The following is a 20000-nucleotide window of genomic DNA, read 5'->3' as shown; positions in this document are numbered from 1 at the left end:
ACAGATTGAGAATTAGGCTCGCGCTTGTATGGCGAAGAACACACGTAAAGTAAGTCAAGAGCGTAAGTCAATGATAATAGTGACTCTGACACTTTAGCAATCTATTCGCACGCGGTTCTCAAGGCTCTATTTAGAGGCAAAGTTGCTCACTTCACTGCACGTTGTCTCGTGGTGAAGGCTTTACTAGTAATGAACGAATTGCTGCTGTTTCCACCTGCGCCGTATTTATACGTAAGGTGAATTATCTAGTGCCAACCTCAGTTCTGTCTCGTATTACTGCGCAGACTCTGGACATGTTGAGACATGCCCGGAGTTGCCTTTGAACTTGCCGTTGGGGGCTTGGTCGTTGGCGCCTAGGGGTCGCTGTCCAATAGGAGAGCGAATATTACTCTGGTTTGTACCCAGGTAAAGGGATATTCCGTGTATATATACAAATAATATACAAGGGATATCAAACGATATACAAATATTATACAAGGGATCTCAAGCAATAAATATATATATTCGGTTTAATCTGACCCTTTGTAACAGCCGCCTCCTAATTAGTCCGCACCTAATTAGATAAAGCAAAGACAGATTAATCGTCTTGTCAACTACTCAATGTCTGTTGTGGGGAGAAGGGCAATCTACAAAGTCAGTGGGTCATGATCGTCATCAAGGGAGTCAGGGAGCCTTGGCAACTCTATCAGCCTCGCCACGGGTCGGGTGTAGCGGTGAGGCAGGTCGGCCCTCCTGGGTATACTGGGCTGTGCTCGCCACTGGTGGTCTGGTCGAGTCCGCTGGAAGCGTCGTACTGCTTCTCTTCCATTCAGTATCCAATAGCGACATCGGATCTCAGCGAAGACTCTCTCTGCCCCAGCGTGGTGCACATCCTCGTCGTATTTCTTTATGATGAGCTCGGTGACCTTGTGTCGGCTGTTGAGGACTATAGGAAACTTGACGTCATCCGTTAAGTCCGGGGCTCGTCTCAGACGACCACCCACTCTGATGAGGTCATGGGCGTCGCGCTCAGGGGCCAAGTGGAGCAGTCTGCTGTCTGACGGGACTGGCTTTGATCCCTGCAGACAGTCTAGCTCGTCGGGGAACGAGTCTCTTTGGGCTCGCTGTAGCAGAAGGAGTTCTGCTTCTTCGTAGTTAGCTGCATTAATGTCAGTAGTGGAGGGAACCTCAGGGTGGTGCCACAGGAATGTCTTTAACTGCGCACTCTCAAGGGTGGGGCAGTCGTCTATGTTAGGGTCGGTGGGGACCGGTGTGTGCGTCAACCCACGGAACATAGATTTCTTGATCTCTGCCTCCTCTTGACTAGCCTCCCGTGGGGTGGGGTTAGGCCACTCTTCTTCCGGGAGCTTGAGGAACTCAGGACCGTCACTGTAGATATTGTGACGTGTGAGGTCATCTAGGGACATCCCCCGTGTGATGACATCTGCTGGGTTCTGTTTCGTGTCCACGTACCTCCAGCATGCTGATTCTGTTAAGTCTTGGATCTCTGTGATTCTGACTCCCACGAAGACCTTGTATCTACACGAATCGGACTGGATCCATGTGAGTACGGTCATGGAGTCTGACCACAGGATTGTTCTTTGCACCGGGATGGTGAGTTCACGTTGGATTAACGTGGCGAGTTGCACGCCTACTAGGGCTGCGCAGAGCTCTAGACGCGGGATCGATTGTTGCTTGCGGGGGGCTATCCTTGAGCAAGCCAGGATGAAGGCTGTGTGTATTTCTCCTCCCTCCTCTCGGGCCCGCAAGTAAGCCACCGAGCCGTAGGCTACTTCTGAGGCGTCGCTGAAGACGTGCAGGTCCATCTGGCACGTCTCCAGCTGCACTGTGGGTGGGAAGTAGCTTCGGCGTATGTTCACATTTTGGAGCGAGTTGAGTTCTTTCTCCCACTCTCTCCAGGTGGAAGCGAGGTGGTCGGGTATGGGGTCGTCCCAGCCCTGTTCCTTGTCCCACAGCTCTCGTACAATCATTTTCGCCCTGGTGGTGTAAGGTAGGATACACCCCAGCGGGTCATATTGCCTTGCGAGTGTTCTGTATACACTCCGTCTGGTGGTCGGTAGAGAGGTCGACCTTCCCTGCTCCGTGGTCAGGGGTGTGTATCTGTAATGGAGCAAGTCTGTTTTGAAGCGCCAGACTAGTCCTAATGTAATTTCTTGGGCTTCACCTGGGATGGTCGCCATCCAGGTCTCGCTGCTTGCTGCCTTTGTCTCTGGGGAGAGGCTGCGAAGTACCTGAGGGTCGCTGCTGGCCCACTGCCGGAGATCAAAGCCGCCTTTGATCAGTGAGGCGCGGAGCTTGAGTAGGAGGGCTTCGGCTTCTTCTGGCGTCGAGACGCTTTGCAGACAGTTGTCCACGTAGAAACTCCTCTCTACACTTTGTCTGACCTCCTCGTCAGCTGCTGGGTCCTCTGCGACATGTTTTTGCAGTGCGAACGTAGCACAGCATGGGCTGCATGTGGTTCCGAAAGGGAGGACCTCCCATTGGTAGATGGATGGTTGCTCATCCCCGATCCTCTCTCTCCATAAGAACCGCAGCAAGGGCTTGTCCTCTTCCACTAGTCTCACCTGCAGGAACATCCCTTTGATGTCGCCGCTGATGGCCACCTTGTTTTGGCGGAAACGTAGCAACACGCCTAGTAGAGAGGGGCCGAGTGTTGGGCCGGGCAAGAGTTCTTTATTCAGATTCTGTAGTCCGATCTGGTAGCTGCAGTTGAACACAATACGATCCTTGCCGTTGTGGTGGACCTTGTGGTGGGGCACGTACCATGATTCGGTCGTCTGGTCGGCCTCTTGAATGTCAATTTTCTTTATGTGTCCCGCTGTGATTAGCTTGTCAATCTCAGCGCAGTACACAGTGGCTTGAGTGGGGTCTTTGGCTAGACGCCGCTCGGTGTTCAGTAGATATCGCTCCGTCGCTTCTTTTGAGGCGTGGAGGGTGGGCATACCCTCTCGCCTCAAGATTGGAGTTGCGTATCTCATCACTCCATTGACCTCGACTCTCTTTGTCCTCTGCTCGAGGAGGGTTATGGCATAAGTGTCTTCCTTTGATCGAACGAGTTTCTTTTCATTCTTAAAGGGCATCGCGTCTAATGTCCATAGCCTCTCGACGTGCTGTAAGAGGGTGGTGTCTTCTTCTTTTATTCTTGAGTGGAGGCAGCGAGTGGCTGCTGGTCGGTTGGAAGACCCGGAGAGGGGGCCTTGTAGTGTCCACCCTAGACGGGTCTCGACCGCTGCTGGACAGCCTCTGGGCCCGATGTGGACCCGGTCCGTTGGGACGATGAGGTGTGCGTGGTCGGATCCTATGAGCAGGGTCGGGGTGGCGCCGTCGATGAGCGGTATAGGTAGTTGACGTAGGTGCACGTATTTTTCCATCGGCTTGGGGATGGGGTAGGTGTACTGTGACAGGCCTATGTCTTGGCTGGTGAAGGCGTTAGTAATCCTATACTGCTTCTCGGGCTGCCCGACTGCTGCTATCGTGAAGGAGACATTTTCACCCTTTATGGTCTTCAGGTCTCTTCTTATAGTACGGATTGTCATTGTTTCTTCGCTCCCCCGCAGACCCAGCCGGGCTGCGGCGGATGCGAGGAGGAGAGTCTTTTCTGACCCATCGTCCAGGACGGCGTAAGTGTCCATGACCTTGTCCTCGTAGCTTAAAATCACTCGGACCACTTTCAAGAGCACTCGGGAGCTCCCGCTGCTGGCGGGGTCGATATACATGACGTTCACTCTCGAGCTGTTTGGGGGTACGAGTTTCTTCTTGTTGCTGTCATGTAAGACATCCAAGTGTGCGCCGTCGCACTTGCTGCATTTCTTCTTTAAACGGCACTCGGCTGCCATATGGCTGCGCGTGCAGCGGAAGCAGCGGCGGTTAGCTTTGATCCACTGACTCACCTCGTCAGCGGTCATCTTCTTGAAAGTGTCACATTGAGACAGCCAATGTTCCTTTTCACAGTACTGGCATACAATCTTCCACTTCTCTTTCGTCGGGGGGGGTGCTGTGGTTCTTGTGCTGCGGTACTGACTCGGCTTGGTGCATAACGGTCACCGACCGGCGGTTATCATTAGATCTCCGAGGTCCATCTCTTGGGCTTGGTCCACTCCACACGAACGTATCCAGTCATAGGCTGCTGACTTCCCTCGCGAGGAAGGCGGCCAGGTCTAGGAGGGATGGCTCGGGACCATCGGGATCACGGTGGTCTCTCTGCCGCTGAAAGCGCTCTTGGCGGGCTGGAGGGAGCTTCTCTAGTATTCGTTCCACATTAGAGTTAGCATATAGTACATGTCTCCCTTTCTCCTTTTGGGACCCCAGCATCCCTACCAGGGATTGTACCTTGATAGAGAGGTCATCCAATGCTCTATTGTCTTTGGCTGGGGGGAGGCGGTCGATATTTCTTATTTCTTGTATCACGTAGTCCCATATGCGTCCATAACGCTGGTCGAGGGCCACTAGAGCCGCGGAGTATGGGGTGCTTGAGTTGGAATATGCCAGCGCTATATTATGCGCTCTGGGCACCTTGAGATGCTTGAGGAGGATGGCATATTTGTACGACTCATCAGGGACGTCGGACATCATAGTCTCCAAGCACATCCGTAATTCCGTGTACTGTGCTCTGTCCTCGTGCGTAAAGTCTGGGAACGTTGGTGTGCCAAGGTACGATGCCATGGATGGCTGGCACATTGGTGAGTGTAGGGGAAGAGGCCTCCTGGGCGAGTCTCCCCGTACGTGTTGTCGTGGGCTGGTACTTGGTGGGTACCAGAGGCCTGGTACCCAGGTGCTGTTCCTCGGTGCTGACTGTGCGTCAAACTCACCCGTGAGTCGGGTCGGGGGTTTGTAGCGCAGTGACTCGGGGCTGAAGTCTGGGCTGTACTGGGCCTCCTGGTCCTGAGTACGTTGCTGCTGGTGGGCTTGACTTTCCTCCTCTTCCTCTTCCTCTTCTAGGTCCTGAAGTCTTCTATTCAGTCTCTCGGCGGCGTAGGCCGGTTCTTCCCGGTTGCTGGGTCTCGTATGGACCGGTCGGGGAGGGGGTTCGGAGACGTAGATAGGATCCTTCTGTTGGCCGGGTTCCGGGTCACTTGGTCGGGTAGGGGAAGGTGCCCTAGACCCTTGTCGTGATGATGTCCTGGAGCTCCGTGCGGAGAGAGGGGGTGTCGCCCTGGCAATCAATTGTTCTATCATCTGCGCCTGCAGCCGGTCGCGCTCTGCTTCGCGCTGGGCGTGGGCGGCGTCGCGCTCTGCTTCGCGCTGGGCATGGGCGGCATCGCGCTGTGCATTGGCGGCGTCGCGCTGTGCATTGGCGGCGGCGCGCTGTGCATCGGCGCGGCCTCTTTCAATGTTCTCTTCCGTCTGAAGGCGTCTGGTCTCCAGTCTTATGCGGTCGTCTTCACTCCTTTGTTGCGCCTGGAAGCGCTCTCGCTCGGTTGCAGAGTGTTCGCGTTCACTAAGGGCTTGCGCTTGGAGTTGCGCGTGAAGGCGCTCTCGTTGGTCTGCAGACTGTTCGCGCTCGCTCGTCTGTTGAGCCTGAAGGCGCTCTCTTTCCATGGTAGAGTGTTCGCGCTCACTTAATTGTTGCGCCCGGAGGCGCTCTTGTTCCATGGAAGAATGTTCGCGCTCACTAAGCGTCTGTGCTTGAAGTTGATCGCGTTCACCCTGAAGTCGATCGCGTTCGGTGGAGGCTGTCAGGGTGGCGATGAAGGCTTGTGCCAGTATCTGGTCCGCCTCGCTGGGGGATGATACTGACGGAGGTGATCGGCTTCTGACAGTGCTCGTTGGAGATCTGTTCTCCTGGCGCGCCCCGAGGTCCATCTCCTGGGCGCGCTTCTCTTCTGGTGGTGTGTCGGGTTCTGTCCCTGGAGCGCTTTCTTTATCCTGGAGCTCTCCGGGGACTATCCCGTTGACGTTGTCTGGGGGTATAGTCATGTCATGTCCCCCCTGGTCCCCCCCGTGAGCTTGGTCAGTTTCGTTAGAACCCACTGGGGTCTCTACTGGCAGGGTCGCCTGGTCGGTAGGATTTGACATGCTTTGATTATCCGCTTTATCCGCATTTAACGTCTGTTTAAAGCTAGATATTAGAACGACAGCGTATTTCTCCAGATAGGGAGGTGGCTGACGTTTGCGCTGCAGGCGTTCTAGCTTGGGAGAGCCGCTTGGGGAGTGTTCACCGCTGGCCATGGTTAATATCAATATTATATTAGATATTACACTGATACCATCCGGCTCGAAGGACCAATTGTAACTGAGGGGTACAATTCCCTGACTGTATTAAAGAGTATGATATATTAAACCACTACTAGTTATGTACTTTAATTACTGGCCATACAGTACATGAATATATATGGTGAACACCCACACAAGAATACGGCATTGACACATAAAGTACTATTTGAAGGGTATTTATTATTATTAAGCAACGTTAGGTTACAGATTGAGAATTAGGCTTGCGCTTGTATGGCGAAGAACACACGTAAAGTAAGTCAAGAGCGTAAGTCAATGAGAATAGTATGAATACTAGGATGGGTCTAAACTGACGCCACTTGTGGTATAGCAATTACATAGGGCACACTAGTACCAGCTGGAGACACTGGGGGGTTCCCTCCGGGTGTAAGGCCGGCAGGGGTAGAGGAATGTTCGGGTACAAAGTCTGGGTCAACGAGGAATAACGAGGCTCCAGATACAGGAGCCAGTGCATGTACTCCCTTGATCAGTAGACAAAGCAACAGCTATAATCCAGTATGCTCGACAGCATGGAAGACAGCTAGCCAGCCTCTTCCTAGAGGCGGGCTCGAGTGATGATCCTCACGGGGGGTAGATCCCAAACGACAGTGGGGTCGACGGTTCTCTGCTCCAGCAGTCACGGTCCCAAAGCAATATAATCCAACCAGAAATGGTTCTGCAGTCGCCGGTGTAGGTTCTCCGGTGTACATATCCAACGGTTCTCGTCTAGGACTCCTCGGGTAGGGGCACGAGTTTAGGCCGCCCAGCCTGGATAAGTGCACTAGCTATATACACGACGAACCGGTGGTAATGCTGGTCACTGAAGAACTGTAGCCGCACGATACACTATAAATGATAGACTATTACTTCACATTAGAATAAGTCGAACTCAACGTTACTGCGTTAAACTCTGACACTTTAGCAATCTATTCGCACGCGGTTCTCAAGGCTCTATTTAGAGGCAAAGTTGCTCACTTCACTGCACGTTGTCTCGTGGTGAAGGCTTTACTAGTAATGAACGAATTGCTGCTGTTTCCACCTGCGCCGTATTTATACGTAAGGTGAATTATCTAGTGCCAACCTCAGTTCTGTCTCGTATTACTGCGCAGACTCTGGACATGTTGAGACATGCCCGGAGTTGTCTTTGAACTTGCCGTTGGGGGCTTGGTCGTTGGCGCCTAGGGGTCGCTGTCCAATAGGAGAGCGAATATTACTCTGGTTTGTACCCAGGTAAAGGGATATTCCGTGTATATATACAAATAATATACAAGGGATATCAAACGATATACAAATATTATACAAGGGATCTCAAGCAATAAATATATATATTCGGTTTAATCTGACCCTTTGTAACAATTACAATGAGTATGATTTTATCATGTCATTACACTGAGTATGTTTTTATCATGTCATTACACTGAGTATGTTTTTATCATGTCATTACACTGAGTATGTTTTTATCATGTCATTACACTGAGTATGTTTTTATCATGTCATTACACTGAGTATGTTTTTATCATGTCATTACACTGAGTGTGTTTTTATCATGTCATTACACTGAGTATGTTTTTATCATGTCATTACACTCAATATGTTTTATCATGTCATTACACTCAATATGTTTTTATCATGTCATTACACTGAGTGTGTTTTTATCACAGCATTACACTGAGTATGTTTTATCATGTCATTACACTCAATATGTTTTTATCATGTCATTACACTAAGTGTGTTTTATCATGTCATTACACTCAATATGTTTTTATCATGTCATTACACTGAGTATGTTTTTATCATGTCATTACACTCAATATGTTTTTATCATATCATTACACTGAGTATGTTTTTATCATGTCATCACACTGAGTTTGTTTTTATCATGTCATTACACTGAGTATGTTTTTATCATGTCATTACCAGTGTTGTGCTAGTTACTGAAAAATAGTAACTCAGTTACTTTACTAGTTACTTCATTTCAAAGTAACTTCGTTACTGTACTAGTTACTTACACCCAAAAGTAATGAGTTACTGTGAAAAGTAACTATTTAGTTATTTAAAAAAAAAGATAAAAAAAAAAGATTGCTCCCGAGTCCCATGCCCCAGATAGTATTCAAAATCGGTTGATCAACTTGACAGTTTCCATTCACATCACCGAACTCTGCTAAGCTGCGCAATGTGGTCTAGATACAAACACAAATCTGACACAAACAAATGTTGTCCCGAGTCGATATAATAAGAAGTGCGCCGGTTGAAGGAACAGCCTTGATGTCGCCGGAGCGTTTCATTATAACCATTATAATTCAAGGGTACTACGACTATGCGTGCACCTCGTGGTACCAAAGCACCTCAAAGGCGCTTAAAACAAAATTACAAACATCACAAAACAAACTGGTCAGACTACTACTTGACCTGAACCCACCTCACCCCTGCCCACTTTGACAACCTAGGATGGCTTAGAGTAGACGACAGAGTACAGCAACTTGCAATGGGCCTGGTCTACAAGATACACTATACGACCGGGGTACCCATGTACATGTCAAAATACTTCCCAAAGGTCAGTGAATACCACAACCACTACACCAGAGGAAGCTCAACAAATCATGTAAAACCCAGATTCGGCTCAAACAAGGGACTAAACACGTTTCGCAATTATGCCACAACAATGTGGAACGCCCTACCCAAAGCTAGGGGTAACAGTACTGTATATTTGAATACCGTTTATGTCACAAATGTATCAGTACTAAATACCTATATGTCCCTATGCCATAAATGTCATGTATGTTGTGTATGTCATAATACACTGAGTGTGTTTTATCATGTCATTACACTCAATATGTTTTTATCATGTCATTACACTCAATATGTTTTTATCATAGCATTACACTGAGTATGTTTTTATCATGTCATTACACTGAGTATGTTTTTATCATATCATTACACTGAGTATGTTTTTATCATGTCATTACACTGAGTATGTTTTTATCATGTCATTACACTCAATATGTTTTTATCATGTCATTACGCTGAGTATGTTTTTATCATAGCATTACACTGAGTATGTTTTTATCATGTCATTACACTGAGTATGTTTTTATCATATAATTACACTGAGTATGTTTTTATCATGTCATTACACTGAGTATGTTTTTATCATATCATTACACTGAGTATGTTTTTATCATATCATTACACTGAGTGTGTTTTTATCATGTCATTACACTGAGTATGTTTTTATCATGTCATTACACTCAGTATGTTTTTATCATATCATTACACTGAGTATGTTTTTATCATGTCATTACACTGAGTATGTTTTTATCATGTCATTACACTCAATATGTTTTTATCATATCATTACACTGAGTATGTTTTTATCACGTTATTACACTGAGTATGTTTGTATCACATCATTACACTGACTATGTTTTTATCACGTCATTACACTGAGTATGTTTTTATCATGTCATTACACTGAGTATGTTTTTATCACGTCATTACACTGAGTATGTTTTTATCACGTCATTACACTGAGTATGTTTTTATCATGTCATTACACTGAGTATGTTTTTATCATGTCATTACACTGAGTATGTTTTTATCACGTCATTACACTGAGTATGTTTTTATCATATCATTACACTGAGTATGTTTTTATCATGTCATTACACTGAGTATGTTTTTATCATATCATTACACTGAGTATGTTTTTATCATATCATTACACTGAGTGTGTTTTTATCATGTCATTACACTGAGTATGTTTTTATCATGTCATTACACTCAGTATGTTTTTATCATATCATTACACTGAGTATGTTTTTATCATGTCATTACACTGAGTATGTTTTTATCATGTCATTACACTCAATATGTTTTTATCATATCATTACACTGAGTATGTTTTTATCACGTTATTACACTGAGTATGTTTGTATCACATCATTACACTGAGTATGTTTTTATCATGTCATTACACTCAATATGTTTTTATCATGTCATTACACTGAGTATGTTTTTATCATAGCATTACACTGAGTATGTTTTTATCATGTCATTACACTGAGTATGTTTTTATCATATCATTACACTGAGTATGTTTTTATCATGTCATTACACTGAGTATGTTTTTATCATATCATTACACTGAGTATGTTTTTATCATATCATTACACTGAGTGTGTTTTATCACGTCATTACACTCAGTATGTTTTTATCATGTCATTACACTGAGTATGTTTTTATCATGTCACTACACTGAGTATGTTTTTATCATATCATTACACTGAGTGTGTTTTTATCATGTCATTACACTGAGTATGTTTTTATCATGTCATTACACTCAGTATGTTTTTATCATATCATTACACTGAGTATGTTTTTATCATGTCATTACACTGAGTATGTTTTTATCATGTCATTACACTCAATATGTTTTTATCATATCATTACACTGACTATGTTTTTATCACGTCATTACACTGAGTATGTTTTTATCATGTCATTACACTGAGTATGTTTTTATCACGTCATTACACTGAGTATGTTTTTATCACATCATTACACTGAGTATGTTTTTATCATGTCATTACACTGAGTATGTTTTTATCATGTCATTACACTGAGTATGTTTTTATCACGTCATTACACTGAGTATGTTTTTATCATATCATTACACTGATTATGTTTTTATCATGTCATTACACTGAGTATGTTTTTATCATATCATTACACTGAGTATGTTTTTATCATGTCATTACACTGAGTATGTTTTTATCACGTCATTACACTGAGTATGTTTTTATCACGTCATTACACTGAGTATGTTTTTATCATATCATTACACTGATTATGTTTTTATCATGTCATTACACTGAGTATGTTTTTATCATATCATTACACTGAGTATGTTTTTATCATGTCATTACACTGAGTATGTTTTTATCACGTCATTACACTCAGTAGGTTTTTATCATATCATTACACTGAGTATGTTTTTATCATGTCATTACACTGAGTATGTTTTTATCACGTCATTACACTGAGTATGTTTTTATCATATCATTACACTGAGTATGTTTTTATCATGTCATTACACTGAGTATGTTTATATCACGTCATTACACTCAGTAGGTTTTTATCATGTCATTATCATCATATCATCATTATCATCATCATAACATCAGTGTTATCATCATAACACCCAGTATGTTTTTATCATATCATCATAAAACCCAGTATGTTTTTATCATATCATAACACCCAGTATCTTTTTGATCATATCATTACACTGAGTATGTTTTTACCATGATGATAAAAACATACAGAATGTAATAACATGATAAGAACATACTGAGTGTTATGATATGATAAAAACATACTGAGGGTAATGAAATTAATTATATTACATTCAGTATGTTTCAGTATATAAAATTAGTTTTGAATGAGTTTCCTGGGTGTGACTCATCCTGATTAAAGCAGTGATGTTCTTTCATGTAGAGTCATTAACCCTTTCACTGCCACACGACAGAAGGTTAACCCTTTACTATCACTGTCGTGTGGCAGTGAAAGGGGTAACAGGCTGTTTTGTGGCAGTGAAATGGTTAACCTTCTGCGTATTGTCGCAGTGAAAGGGTTAACCGTATTGGTAGTGAGGCAGTGAAAGGGTTAGGCTCCACGTGAAACCTAAACATGCAAATGAACAGAAAGGCCCAGAGCTGGAGTTGAAAGATGTCACCTGAAAGGAGTGATATGAGTTTGCAGTATTTGTGTTACGCTCAGCCGTGTAAACATGTTGATCTGGTTCTGACTGTTGTGTTTCCTGTGTGTGACAGGCACAAGAGGAAGCTGAAAGCCATCGTGGCAGGCTCGTCAGGTGAGAGGGGGCGGGACATGGCATGTTAACAAGATATGGCTTTAACCCTTTCACTACCACAATACAGAAGGTTAACCTTTCACTACCACATTACAGACGGTTAACCTTTCACTACCACACTACAGACGGTTAACCTTTCACTACCACACTACAGACGGTTAACCTTTCACTACCACACTACAGATGGTTAACCTTTCACTACCACACTACAGACAGTTAACCTTTCACTACCACACTACAGACGGTTAACCTTTCACTACCACAATGCAGAGGGTTAACCTTTCACTACCACACTACAGACGGTTAACCTTTCACTACCACACTACAGACGGTTAACCTTTCACTACCACACTACAGATGGTTAACCTTTCACTACCACAATGCAGAGGGTTAACCCTTTCACTACCACACGGTTAACCTTTCACTACCACACTACAGATGGTTAACCTTTCACTACCACAATGCAGAGGGTTAACCCTTTCACTGCCACATGACAAAGGGTTAACCGTCTGTAGTGTGATAGTAAAGGGTTAACCGTCTGTAGTGTGATAGTAAAGGGTTAACCTTCTGTAGTGTGATAGTAAAGGGTTAACCGTCTGTAGTGTGATAGTAAAGGGTTAACCTTCTGTAGTTGTTAGGGAAAGGGTTAACCCTTTTGTCGTGTGGCAGTGAAAGGGTTAATCTTCTGTATTGTCGCAGTGAAAGGGTTTGGCAGTGTGGTAGTGAACGGGTTAAAGGAACACGGCAACATTATGGCAAATGCGCTTACCATCTTCTCCAGAAGGCAAGAAGAGAGATACCAATTTCCTCTGTGCAATCCGTAGAAAGCTATCCGGCTGCAAGCTAGCCTAGCTTAGCACAAATTAATTGAAATGAATGGACCAGCTAGCATAGCTGTTTGCTAAAAACACCTCTCTTTTTAAGAGCTTTAAGCTAGGCTAGTGGTCCGTATCCGCTTCCATTCCATAAATTAAGATACGGTCAATTGAGATTGAATAAGGTAAGGTAAATTGAGAATAAATTAAATAAAGTAGATTGAGATTGAATACAATAAGGTAGACTGAGATGAGATCAATTAACATGAGATCAAATAGATTGAGATGAGATAAGTTAAGATAAGGTATATTGAGATGAGATATGTTAAGATAAGGTAGATTGGGATGAAATAAGTTAAGAAGAGATACGTTACAGTAAGATAAGATAAGGAGAGGAGATTGAGAGGAGATGAGATGAGAAAGTAAATTAGTGAGTTTGAACAGTTGTAACAAGTGTTGATACATGTTGCTATTAGCACATTTTTAGCATGTGTTGGAAGTAGGTGTGCCAATGTAGCCTAGTTCCCAACAGTCACGAAATACACTCCAAATACAACTCCAAAACGTTCCTGTAAACATGTTGTGACCTGTGTATTTACCACGTGGAGAAAGATAAATAAGAAATTAGACATTTTCTTTCTTTAAATATGTTTTTGTAGATTTATATTGGTTTTGTACTACCGGGGAGTCCGGTAGGCTTATTGCTTAATAACAGCGGAGCAGTGCTGCCGTTGCTTCCGCGTTTTCCCTGATTGGCTGCGACACGCCCCGCGGCAGGCGCGGCAGCCGCAGAGCGGAGCGGCAGAGCTAGCGGCATTATGTAACCGCCCTAATCCGCCATGATTTTCATTCGGCGCTCAGCTCACCTGGCAACGCAGCGGTCCTGCGGTCCGTTGTTGACAAGTTCGAATCCCATCAAATTTTTTAAAGTTTTTTTTTTTTTAACGTGTATTCTTTCGCCGGTTAAGGTTAGGCATTGTTTCGGAGTTGGTTAAGGTTAGAACGGTTAAGTTTAGGCGCTGTTAAGGAGCTGGTTAAGGTTAGAGTTTGTCTTAGAGAATGGCAATATTCTTTCTATGGTTAAGGTTAAGGTTAGGCATGGTTAAGGTTAAGGTTAGGCATTGTTTCGGAGTTGGTTAAGGTTAGAACGGTTAAGTTTAGGCGCTGTTAAGGAGCTTAGAGAATGGCAATAGACAGCCTATTTCCGCACTGCCGCTCTCCCGCGTTGCCGCGGTCACATGGTCAAATTGTCACATTCTTGCACTGCTCCGCTGTTAAAAAGTAACACGCGTCCGGTAGAGAGAGAGGGAGAGGAGGAAATGGGAGACAGAGCAGGGGAAGACATTCGGCAAAGGACACCGGGTCCGGGAGTCGAACCCGGGTCGGCCGTTTCGTGACGCAGCGCGTTACATGGTGTGCTACTAGAGCGCCCCAGAATTTTCATTATCTTTTTTTTTGTGAACAAATTTTTATTTTAAAATTTTTTTGACATGGCATACAAACATTTACAGTAGAAATCCACTATAAATCACAGGGCTATTACCGACATAATACTAACAATCATGACAGCCCAGTTTTTAAAATTAAAATAGATAGGAAAATAGGAATTTTCATTTTCTAAGCAGATATATACTGAATTTTTTTTTGCCGAACCACTGCTGCCTGGGCGCAGTGACTTCATCACCTCAAAAGCCCTGTTGTTTTTTTAGAGAAACTGGGCTTTTGAGCTGCTGTGATCATTTTGGCGAGTTAGCTGTAGCCTTATTTTCAGAAGTTTCGCCTAAAAGTACATGCCCAAGTAAATGGAAGATTGCTCCACTTCTACAAGGTCCATTAGCATGTTCTTGGTATCTAGGAACATCTATGGACCAGAAATATTTTGTCTGTTACTAGGCTTGAGTGAATTGTGATGAATAGGAGAATTAATCTCCTATATTATAGGAGAATATAAATTATGATTTTTTTTTGCATCTTTGCCGGTGAATAACACCATGTTACAATTGTGCAACCTTCAACCTCGCTCACTGAGCTCATTCAGCACATTCTTGAGATCAAGTGTACAAAAGATCTAAGCAAATGAATAAAGGGAAGATGATTAAACAGAAGGATTTGTAGATACAGTACTAAATTATAATCCATTTGAATTATACATTCAAAATTTAATTATGAACTATAAATGACCTTATTATGGCCAAGTCATACATCTATGGATAGGGAAAAAGCTCCTCTTTCCAATGGCAGTGTTCAATCTGGATTTAGTAACATCGGTAAACAAACGTAGTGATGAAAATATACACTGACTGCTGTTTTGATAGGGTTAGGGTCTTTACTCTTGCCTACATGTTGTGTGTAAACTAGATAATCACAACGACGCTCAAAAAACAACTTCATAGTATGCAGTACACTTTACATACAAGGCTTTATTCAAACTAGATGTGCCTTTTCCTCTCTCTCTCTCTCTCTCTCTCTCTCTCTCTCTCTCTCTCTCTCTCTCTCTCTCTCTCTCTCTCTCTCTATCCAGGGAACCAGGGCTTGATGGATATCCTAGACATGCCCAACACAAACAAATACTCATTCGAAGGGTGAGTTGTGATTCATGCTCATAACTCTGTTGGCTAATAATACAGGATACTGTGTGTAGATGTTAGATGGTTTCAATCCATGTTACTTTTTCTGTTTTGGATACACTGTTGATACATACTGATCTGCTATTATCACATTATCAATGAAAGTGCTATTGATTTTGTGATAAAATTTGACGACAAAAAAAAATCCATTATAATCAACACATGAATGGAATGAATCATGTTTATCTTGAACAATATAAATGAAACAAGGTGGAGGCAGACAGTGAAGGAACACAGTGAACCTTTTTGTTAACTTTTTTACCTATTTACTTTCACCTGCAATTTCCACATATGATATGATACATTTAGAGAAACAAACAAAAAAGACAGGAACAATACAAAAAACTGAAAAAATACAGGCAGTCCAACCAATCAGATAGAGAAACATAATACACCACACATACAACAATACAAAAACTACAGAAACTAGCTCATGGATTGTTTATGGCGAATAGGTGGGTTTTGAGCATGGCCTTAAAGGTCCGTAGAGTGCTTGCAGATTTCAGGTTGAGTAATATATATGTGTAGGGAGGGGCACAGTGTGCATCAATGAACATGTGTTCTTTTATATGTTCTTCACAGAAGACGAGCCAAGGCCAATGAGTCTCAGGTTACAACAATAATGCCCACATTATTGGATGTCTTATTTCAAAATGACACTCAAATGAGTTTCTTATGGTTATATGGTTCTGATCAAGCGAATAGCCTTCACCAGATCCGGCTCTGCCCACAGATAGTTGACCCTGCGTTCTCTGTGTCTGCAGGGCCAACCCAGTGTGGCTGGATCCCTTCTGCCGCAATCTGGAGCTGGCGGCCCAGGCGGAGCACGAGGACGGCCTGCCGGAGAACCTCAGCGAGATCACGGACCTCTGGAACAGCCCTGCGCGCACTCACGTCAGTACTGACCTCTGACCCCTGACCTCTAACAGCCCTGCGCGCACTCACGTCAGTACTGACCTCTGACCCCTGACCTCTAACAGCCCTGCGCGCACTCACGTCAGTACTGACCTCTGACCCCTGACCTCTAACAGCCCTGCGCGCACTCACGTCAGTACTGACCCTCTGACCCCTGACCCCTGACCTCTAACAGCCCTGCGCGCACTCACGTCAGTAGTGACCCTCTGACCCCTGACCTCTAACAGCCCTGCGCGCACTCACGTCAGTACTGACCCTCTGACCCCTGACCTCTAACAGCCCTGCGCACACTCACGTCAGTACTGACCCTCTGACCCCTGACCTCTAACAGCCCTGCGCACACTCACGTCAGTACAGACCGTTCTCATTTGACTCGCCCTGAGTGGGAGTTGAACCCCGGACTCCCGCGCTGCGGGCGACATCGCCGACCGCTATACCAAGAGGTGAATTCACTTCTTGTTAATGGGTCTGGATGCCTCTGGGCAGTGAGTTTACTTGCAGTAGCGCTTAACGTCCACAGCCACTTCACTACACTGTCCATCGTGACTGTGGATAGACACGCGGCACCTCTGTTACACTAGTACGGACCTTCAGACCACTGACCTGTACGTATTCATGTTAGGACTGACCTGCCTCTGACTGATGGATCTGATGACAGATGTATTTACTACCGTAACTAAACGGATTCTTTTAAGACGGCCTGTTAATTAAGGACTTTTATTAGAGACAGCAGATCATTATTTTATCTGCAAAGTAAACAGAAGTCAATAATGTTTACTATCAGCTGTTGGTGCTAGATGGTATCATCGTAACGTGATGGCTTATGACTTCCTGTGTGGCTTTGCCCTCTTAGTCTCCCCCATTACCCAAACAGCACAGGATTTATCAACACTGTGGGAGCGTGTGTGTGTGTGTGTGTGTGTGTGTATGCGTGTGTGTGTATGTATATATGTGTGTATATGTGTGTGTGTGTGTGTATATAATATAACACACACACCTGTCATTGTCATTGTGCCCTTGAGCAAGACACTTAACTTCCTGCTCCAGTGGATTGCAGTGCCCCCCCCCCCCCCCCCCCCCCCCCCCACACACACACACCTTACATTAATGACCAACAATCAATCAATCAATCAATCAATCAATCAATCAATCAATCAATCAATCAATCAATCAATCAATCAATCAATAATCAACTTCACACATACAGGGTACGTTTGGCCGGGAGCCTCAAGCCAAACCAGAGGACGACCGCTACCTGAGAGCCGCCATTCAGGAATACGACAACATCTCCAAGCTGGGCCAGATCATGAGGGAGGGGCCTATCAAGGTGAGAGGGAGGGGCCTATCAAGGTGAGACAGATCATGAGAGAGGGGCCTATCAAGGTGAGAGGGAGGGGCCTATCAAGGTGAGAGGGAGGGGCCTATCAAGGTGAGACAGATCATGAGAGAGGGGCCTATCAAGGTGAGAGGGAGAGGCCTATCAAGGTGAGAGGGAGGGGCCTATCAAAGTGAGAGGGAGGGGCCTATCAAGGTGAGACAGATCATGAGAGAGGGGCCTATCAAGGTGAGAGGGAGGGGCCTATCAAGGTGAGGCAGATCATGAGGGAGGGGCCTATCAAGGTGAGAGGGAGGGGCCTATCAAGGTGAGGCAGATCATGAGGGAGGGGGCCTATCAAGGTGAGACAGATCATGAGGGAGGGGCCTATCAAGGTGAGACACACACACACATATATAAATATATATATACACACACACACACACACACACACACACACACACACACACACACACACACACACACACACACACACACACTCTGTGTTGCATTGACCCGGAACACATGTATAGGCACCAACACATACACACATTAATACAACACACATAGCTAATAAGCCTAATCAGACACACACCCCTTATCAGACCCCCCCCCCCCCCTTATCAGACACACACCCCTTATCACAGACACCCCCCCCTTATCAGACACACACCCCTTATCAGACCCCCCCCCTTATCAGACACACACCCTTATCAGACACACCCCCCTTATCAGACACCCCCCCTTATCAGACACCCCCCTTATCAGACCCCCCCCCTTATCAGACCCCCCCCCTTATCAGACTCCCCCCCCTTATCAGACACACCCCCTTATCAGACACCCCCCCTTATCAGACACACCCCCTTATCAGACCCCCCCCCCCCTTATCAGACCCCCCCCTTATCAGACACACCCCTTATCAGACACCCCCCCTTATCAGACACCCACCCCCCCTTATCAGACCCCCCCCCTTATCAGACACCCACCCCCCCTTATCAGACACCCCCCCCCCCTTATCAGACACTCCCCCTTATCAGACACCCCCTCTTATCAGACACACCCCCCCCTTATCAGACACTCCCCCTTATCAGACACCCCCTCTTATCAGACACCCCCCCCCCTTATCAGACACCCACCCCCCTTATCAGACACCCCCCCCCCCCTTATCAGACACTCCCCCTTATCAGACACCCCCCCTTATCAGACATGCCCCCTTATCAGACACTCCCCCTTATCAGACACCCCCCCTTATCAGACACCCCTCTTATCAGACCCCCCCCCCCTCTTATCAGACACCCCCCCTTATCAGACACCCCCTCTTATCAGACACCCCCCCCTTATCAGACACCCCCCCTTATCAGACACACCCCCTTATCAGACCCCCCCCCCCCCCTTATCAGACACCCCCCCTTATCAGACACCCCCTCTTATCAGACACCCCCCCCCTTATCAGACACACCCCCTTATCAGACACCCCCCCCTTATCAGACACCCCCTCTTATCAGACACCCCCCCCCCTTATCAGACACACCCCCCTTATCAGACACCCCCCCCTTATCAGACCCCCCCCCCCCCTTATCAGACACCCCCCCTTATCAGACACACCCCCTTATCAGACCCCCCCCCCCTTATCAGACACCCCCCCTTATCAGACACACCCCTTATCAGACACACCCCCGTATCAGACACACCCCCTTATCAGACACCCCCCCTTATCAGACACACACCCCTTATCAGACCACCCCCCCCCCCCTTATCAGACACACACCCCTTATCAGACACAACCCCTTAACAGACACCCCCCCTTATCAGACACCCCCCCCCTTATCAGACCCCCTCCCTTATCAGACACACCCCCCTTATCAGACACACCCCCCTTATCAGACCCCCCCCCCTACAACACCCCCTTATCAGACACCCCCCCTTATCAGACACCCCCCCTTATCAGACCCCCCCCTTATCAGACACCCCCCCTTATCAGACCCCCCCCCCTTATCAGACACCCCCCTTATCAGACACCCCCTTATCAGACCCCCCCCCTTATCAGACCCCCCCCCCCTTATCAGACCCCCTCCCTTATCAGACCCCCCCCCCCTTATCAGACCCCCCCCCTTATCAGACACCCCCCCTTATCAGACCCCCCCCCCCTTATCAGACACCCCCCCTTATCAGACACCCCCCCCTTATCAGACACACACCCTTATCAGACACCCCCCCCCCTTATCAGACACCCCCCTTATCAGACA

General features: G+C 45.9%; 1 protein-coding gene and 1 pseudogene across 2 annotated transcripts in view; both read left to right on the top strand.

The window, feature by feature from the left end:
• Nucleotides 1-17793, top strand: part of LOC311234600 (cadherin-23-like) — a 34721-nt pseudogene extending 16928 nt beyond the window's left edge. The window contains exons 6-9 of the transcript in view: nt 12042-12082; nt 15419-15479; nt 16289-16418; nt 17647-17793. The product of the transcript in view is annotated as a cadherin-23-like (transcript). The remainder of the gene's footprint in view (nt 1-12041; nt 12083-15418; nt 15480-16288; nt 16419-17646) is intronic.
• Nucleotides 17794-18094: 301 nt separating this feature from the next.
• Nucleotides 18095-20000, top strand: part of LOC311234598 (cadherin-23-like) — a gene marked incomplete at both ends in the record, with an annotated part of 31465 nt that continues 29559 nt past the window's right edge. Inside the window, one exon of the mRNA XM_084321845.1 lies at nt 18095-18116. Within this exon, the coding sequence (XP_084177971.1) occupies nt 18095-18116 (22 nt within the window). The remainder of the gene's footprint in view (nt 18117-20000) is intronic.

Source organism: Notolepis coatsorum (genome assembly GCF_963971535.1).
Source record: "Notolepis coatsorum genome assembly, chromosome: 9".
Taxonomy (NCBI): Eukaryota; Metazoa; Chordata; class Actinopteri; order Aulopiformes; family Paralepididae; genus Notolepis; species Notolepis coatsorum.
Note: the sequence above shows the minus strand (reverse complement) of the source record. Positions and strands in the feature narration are given on the sequence as shown.